Raw genomic sequence first — 7453 nt, 5'->3', positions numbered from 1 at the left:
TTCTGTTATTTTGTCTTTTTACATTTAGAGGAACAGATATTCATAATGGGCCCAGAAGAGAAAGCTGCTACCGTATTCAATGACACATTTATTCGCCCTAAACAATTCTATCTCAGTGGGTTGTCTAGCATCTCTCATGTAAAGTATTTCTATGTGTTCCTGTGTTTTGTCTATATCCTGACAGTTATTGGGAATGGGCTCCTTCTCTCAGTTATTTACCTGGTCAAGACTCTTCATACTCCTAAATATATGATTGTGTTTAACCTGGCTTTGACAGATTTGTGTGGGAGCACTGCTCTCATCCCGAAACTCTTAGACACATTTTTGTTTGACAGGAGATACATTGTCTATGAGGCATGCTTAAGTTATATGTTCTTTGTTTTGTTCTTTGGAAGTGTGCAGTCATGGACACTTGTCACAATGTCATATGACAGATTTATAGCAATTTGCTTCCCTTTAAGGTACCATAGCATTGTGACAAAACCAGCTATTGCTGCAATGCTGCTGTTTGCATGGTTTTTTTTACTGAGTGTAATAGCATTCATGGTTGGGCTGATTGATCGCCTCTCCTTCTGTAGATCTTTGGTGGTAGAGAGCTTTTTCTGTGATCATGCACCAGTATATCATCTGGCGTGTAATGACACGTCTTTAAATTACATAATAGCAAATGCTGCTTTCATTGTAATCGTCTGTGTTCCTCTTGTATTGATAGCATTGACATATGTTTGCATTTCCATAGCATTGAGCAGGATTGCATCAGGAGAAAAACGAGTCAAAGCATTGAAAACTTGTACTTCTCATTTGATTCTTGTGGCTATTTTCTTCCTCCCAATTGTGAGCACCAACATAGCTGCACTGACCTCCTACATCCATCCTAATGCCAGGATCATAAACTCCTCTTTAACACACACCTTACCAGCTTTGCTCAATCCAATTATATACTCTTTACAGACAGAAAAAATGCTGAACTCTATGAAGAAGCTTTGTAAAAGAAATAGGATTAGCACCACAAACAGAAAAGACAAACTACTTATCACTGTTATGATGACTAATTAAGAAGCATTTTCCCAATACCCTCTTACTTATCAGCACTGTAATTACACTTATAGAAAAGGTTATCATGTGGTATCTTGTAATTTACTGTACTTTTAAACAAGACCAGATAATATTGCTGAATATTGTACTAGCAATATAGTACTGTATGCTGTTCAATGATCTCCAGTGCAAAATTAAATCAGGGAGTTCAGTACGTCGTGAATTGTTGTTGTGACTGTCCACTCCTATCAAAGACGCAGTGGCCTACATCATTTTTGTTTACATCTCTTTTAAATTTTGGAAAAATATACACAATTTCATAGTAGGCTGGAGCTCTCAGTGAGACTTTGGTTAGTTTACATATACAATAGCATCCTTTTAAACATCGACCTGTGGTATGTGCGTTATACGTCTAATTCACTGCCTGACCAGATTACCAGATGATACCTTATGCGAATTACCACTTGCTGGCAAAAGATGGGGAATTAAGAACAATCCCAGTTTTGAGTCTTATCTTGATTTTGATTATATCTTCAGCAATTAGCCTAGTGAATTGACTAGTCAACTGATAGAACATTTATTGAAAACTGTTTTGGCAATCAATTAATTGTCTTAGTTATTTTTCAAGCAAAAATGCCCAATTTTCTCTGGTTCCAGCTTCTCAAGTGTGAGCACTTGATTCATTTATTTGTTGCATATAATAATAAAATGACTATCTTTGCCTTTGGGACTGTTGGTTGAATAAAACAAAGAAATTGAATGCATCTCTGTGGGTTGTTGGATATTATAGCAGGCATTTTTCACAATTTTCTCACATTTTATAGACAAAGGATTTATTTAAGTAATCAAGAAAATAATTGGCAGATTAATCATTAATAAAAAATATTTGTTAGTTATAGCATATTTATGTTTCTGAAACTAAGATGTGGGGGTTAAATGTTCAACACATAACCAGGATAAGTCAAAAACATGATGATAAGCAGGATATCAGTGTCCTGTACATGTCAGTGTGCTCATTAAGTACTGCTATATCAACTTAAATCACATTCAATTATTCAATAATCAATTACAGTTTTACAACATATAATAATAGTAATGCTCAACTGTATGTGCTTTTCTCACTAAACATCACCCTGTTATCCAGGACAGTAAACAGTATTATAAAATGTAACTGTAAAGTCACAATATTGGCTGAAGTACTTTACACACAAATGTCAAATTTCTGACAGCATCATTTTTGTCATCGTATCATTGAATCCTGCCAGCTGGATTCCAGTTTAGTCTACAGTAGGACACATAGTCTACAACCATATATGCAGCAGTGCCTTGAGTTAAATGCTAACATGTTCATGTTGACAATGCTAACATGTTGACAATAAGCAGGTATATGTGCACCATTCCCTATTTTAGTTTAGTTAATTGCCTGCTCACATTTGGTAAACAGCATTAAACACAAAGTACATCTGAGGTTGATGGGAATGTCATAAAGCAAAATACTGAATAAATAATATTTTGATCTGATGATAGCATTAGAGGAAAGGTTAAGGGATCACCAAAGTTATTACAGTTCATCTTGAGTGTAATATGAGTGTGTGTACTGAATTTTGTAGAAATATTTCACTAAAAAACTAAAATATCAACCTTACAGTGGCATTCCAGGAAAGTCAGTGGATTGCCAAAGTAAGTAGGAGTCATCCTCTGGGGACCATGACTGTCTGTACCTAATTTCTTGGCACAGTCTGTTTCGTATTATATTGCCACTTTGTTTGCACACGTAACTATAAATCTTAACAGCTTGTAATGTAACACTTTCCTTTCATGATGGTCAACAATTTCAGCTGTTAAGGTGTAACTGTGTCATTTGAGTCATGGATTGTGCCATAAATGGATAATTCAGTATCCTGGTGGTGACAGTAGTTAACTGTGTCGATTGCATCAGCACTTTGATGACATAAACCATGAAACAACCAACCACTGACATATATTAATATCTAAATCATGACCATGTGATTCAGCCACCTGCCTTTCTACTGGCCCACAATGAAAGGGGTAAAATAGAAAGGGTGCATCTCTCACAGCACAACTCACTTAAGTGCACTGCACACTCGATGTTGTCAGAGGTGAGTTTGGTTACAACAATTCCTATCAAGGAACTGTGTCATCTTGTATTTTATATTCTGTTATTTTGTCTTTTTAAATTTAGGGACACAGATATTCATAATGGGCCCAGAAGAGAAAGCTGCTACCGTAATCAATGACACATTTATTCACCCTAAACAATTCTATCTCAGTGGGTTTTCCAACATCCCTCATGTAAAGTATTTCTATGTGTTCCTGTGTTTTGTCTATATCATGACTGTAATTGGGAATGGCCTCCTCCTCTCAATTATTTACCTTTTCAAGACTCTTCATACTCCTAAATACATGATTGTGTTTAACCTGGCTTTGACAGATTTGTGTGGGAGCACTGCTCTCATCCCGAAACTCTTAGACACATTTTTGTTTGACAGGAGATACATTGTCTATGAGGCATGCTTAAGTTATATGTTCTTTGTTTTGTTCTTTGGAAGTGTGCAGTCATGGACACTTGTCACAATGTCATATGACAGATTTATAGCAATTTGCTTCCCTTTAAGGTACCATAGCATTGTGACAAACCCAGCTATTGCTGCAATGCTGCTGTTTGCATGGTTTTTTTTACTGAGTGTAATAGCATTAATGGTTGGGCTGATTGATCGTCTCTCCTTCTGCAGATCTTTGGTGGTAGAGAGCTTTTATTGTGATCATGGACCAGTATATCGTCTGGCGTGTAATAACACGTTTTTAAATTACATGATAGCAATTTCTGCTTTTATTATAATTGTCTGCATTCCTCTTGTATTGATAGCATTGACATATGTTTGCATTTCCATAGCATTGAGCAGGATTGCATCAGGAGAAAAACGAATCAAAGCATTGAAAACTTGTACTTCTCACCTGATTCTCGTGGCTATTTTCTTCCTCCCAACTGTGAGTTCCAACATAGTCACAGTGTCCTCCTATATCCATCCCAATGCCAGGATAATAAACTCCACTTTGACACACACCTTACCAGCTTTACTCAATCCTATTGTATACTCTTTGCAGACAGAGGAAATGCTGAACTCTATCAGGAAGCTTTGGATAAGAAAAAGGGCTAGCACCGGCACCACAAAAGGTGAACTCTTTGTTACTGCTATAATGAAACATTAAGGAATGCGACAATAGAACAATTGTTTTTATAACATTTTCCAAATTCCCTCTTACTTATAAACACTATAATTATACTTTTAGAAATAGTTATCATGTTGTATCTTGTAATTTACTGTACTTGGCTATATAAAAAAACTGATAAAATTGTTAAATATTGTACTAGCAATATAGTACACAAAATGAAATCTGGGAGTTCAGTATGTAGTGAATTGTTGTCAAAATAACATTTCTTAAGGACAAAGATTTAAATTATTTTGTATACATCTCTTTTAAGATTTTGGAAATTGCACATAATTTCATAATGTGTTAGTTGGTTGGAGCTCTCAGAGACATTTGGTTAGTTTGCAATAGCATCCCTAAAAGATTAAGCGGTGGGATGTGCATAACCAAATGATGCGTTATGCAATGTTGCCACCTGCTGGCAAAATATTGGTAGTAATAATAATAATAATAATAATATAATAATAATAATAATAATATCTTGATTTTTAATATATCTACAGCGATTAATTGATTAATCAACTGACAGAAAATTTACTGGAAAGTATTTTGGCAATCTATTATTTATTTATTATTCTTCAAGCAAAAATTCCAAATATTCTCTGATTCCAGCTCCCAAATGTGAGTAATTCTTTCTTTTGTTTGTTGTATACACTATCAAAATGGATATCATTGGCTTTGGGACTGTTGGTTGAATAAAACAAAAACATTTAATGCATGTCAGTCCAGTTGCCCTTGACTTTAACCTTTTTTGGATACTATAACAGGCATTTTTCTCAATTTTCTCACATTTTATCGACAAAGGATTTATTCAGGTAATTGATGAAAATAATCGACATATTTACCAATAATGAAAATAATTGTTAGTTGTAGCATATTCATGTTTCTGAAACCAAGATGGGGTGTGTACATGTGCAACACATTTCCGGGATATCAGGGTTGGACAGGGACAAAAAATCAGCCCTGGTATTTTTGGCCCAGGCGGCCCACCAAAATCAGACACCCCTCACCAATACACCATCCTTTTTTAATTGTTAATTAACATTTCTTAATGCAAGTTTTTTTAAGAACATTTTTAACAAATGATTTCAAAAATTGATGGGGACTATGATCCTCCCTCCCTGCTCCCCCCCGAGGTCCTTATTTAACTACTCCAATTTTAGTTTTTTGCTCTGGAACGCAAGAAACAGAGGACACAGGGAGTGAGTGGGGGTTAGTGTGGCTGTGATTGGGTCAGCCCAGTGTGAAAATTATCTAATTATCTCGCTCTCAGTGCTTTATGGGCCGATCGTTATTTATATAAATAAATAATTTACGTAACACTGGCCCCAGAGGTTCGTTGGCCCACCGGGCATTATTATATGCCGTATAATTATATTAATAGGCTCAACTGTATGTGCTGTGTTCACCAAACATCACCCTCAGTTATCCAGGACAATAAACAGCATGAAGTTACATTAAAGCACTTAACACACAAATTTAAAATCATTGAATCCTGTCAGCTGGATTCCAGTTTAGTCTACAGTCAGACACTTAGTCTACAACCATGCTAGTGTCTCTGTGAGACTATACCTATGTGCAGCAGTGCCTTGAGCTAAATATTAACATGCTCACATTGAGAATGCTAACATGACGATATTAAGAAAGTATATTGTGCACCATTCCCCATTTTAGTTTAGTTCGCTTGATAATATTTGGTAAATAGCGCTAAACAAAAAGTACAGTCATGTAATGTCATTACCTTTACAGGTATTTGGTCATAAACCGAAATACTGGATAAATACTATTTTGACCTGATGATGGTATTAGAGGAAATATTAATAGATCACCAAAGTCATTATTACAGTTCACCTTGAGGACAGGGCTAAAAGTTCTATAATATATAATATACTGTAGAATTCTGAAACTGTTGCGTGATGTGTGTGTGAAGTGCCAGTCCTCAGCAAAATTGGTGGCTCTGTGCAGAGCCTTTTAGAAAGAGAGTTGCATCAGTGGAGGTCCAAAATGCTTGAACGTCACGTGATTCATGGAGACCGCACATAGTTCCCGAAAGTTCTAGGCAGGCAATTTGAAATTGAGCGACAAGAGCAACAAAACAGCGATTTTTGGTCATTTATACCATAAATGCATTGACTGATGCATGGGTGCATCATTGTGTGTTTATGTTGGCTGGAAACACAACACGGTGGAAGCAAGTGGTGGCATATCATTTCAGTGGCAATTCTACGAAAGGAGCAGAGTACAGGCGAATAATTGAGTACAGGCGAATTGAAATCATATAGAGAGCAGCATCAATAGGCCTACATGTACTTGATGTGACCACTGACATGCGTAGCCCTAACCAAGCTATGTGGAAATCCTTTGGGGTCGACCACAATAAAACATCGGTGCCACATTCAGCAGCACCAGACAGGCAGCTCTATTTTATGCCTGATGTACTCCATCTGAACAAAAATCTAAAAAGTGCCCCTATCCATGGACAGGTGTTCTTAATTCCTTAGTACAGGGGTATTCAATTAAAATTCAAAGAGGTCCAGTTAGAGAAAATTTCACGAAGCAAAGGTCCAGAACATCAACTTGCATTATCATTCAATAGCTACCATAACGTATAGCCTAGTTGCATCAACATACAGTGCCTTGCGAAAGTATTCGGCCCCCTTGAACTTTTCGACCTTTTGCCACATTTCAGGCTTCAAACATAAAGATATAAAACTGTAATTTTTTATGAAGAATCAACAACAAGTGGGACACAATTATGAAGTGGAAGGAAATTTATTGGATATTTCAAACCTTTTTAACAAATAAAAAACTGAAAAATTGGCCGTGCAAAATTATTCAGCCCCCTTAAGTTAATACTTTGTAGCGCCACCTTTTGCTGCGATTACAGCTGTAAGTTGCTTGGGGTACGTCTCTATCAGTTTTGCACATCGAGAGACTGAAATTTTTGCCCATTCCTCCTTGCAAAACAGCTCGAGCTCAGTGAGGTTGGATGGAGAGCGTTTGTGAACAGCAGTTTTCAGTTCTTTCCACAGATTCTCGATTGGATTCAGGTCTGGACTTTGACTTGGCCATTCTAACACCTGGATATGTTTATTTGTGAACCATTCCAGTGTAGATTTTGCTTTATGTTTTGGATCATTGTCTTGTTGGAAGACAAATCTCCGTCCCAGTCTCAGGTCTTTTGCAG

At 36.5% G+C, this 7453-nt stretch overlaps 2 protein-coding genes across 2 annotated transcripts in view; both read left to right on the top strand.

The window, feature by feature from the left end:
* The window catches only part of LOC123962767 (olfactory receptor 51F2-like), a 20074-nt gene that overhangs the window by 244 nt on the left and 12377 nt on the right, over positions 1 to 7453 (top strand). The gene's annotated exons all lie outside the window — the stretch shown is intronic.
* LOC123962969 (olfactory receptor 1-like) lies at positions 46 to 1056 on the top strand. The gene has a single exon (XM_046039480.1). The coding sequence runs from the start codon at positions 46 to 48 to the stop codon at positions 1054 to 1056; it is 1011 nt and encodes a 336-aa protein (XP_045895436.1).

Source organism: Micropterus dolomieu, linkage group LG23 (genome assembly GCF_021292245.1).
Source record: "Micropterus dolomieu isolate WLL.071019.BEF.003 ecotype Adirondacks linkage group LG23, ASM2129224v1, whole genome shotgun sequence".
Taxonomy (NCBI): domain Eukaryota; kingdom Metazoa; phylum Chordata; class Actinopteri; order Centrarchiformes; family Centrarchidae; genus Micropterus; species Micropterus dolomieu.
The sequence above is the reverse complement of the archived record's forward strand: the minus strand, read 5'-3'. Positions and strand labels throughout refer to the sequence as shown.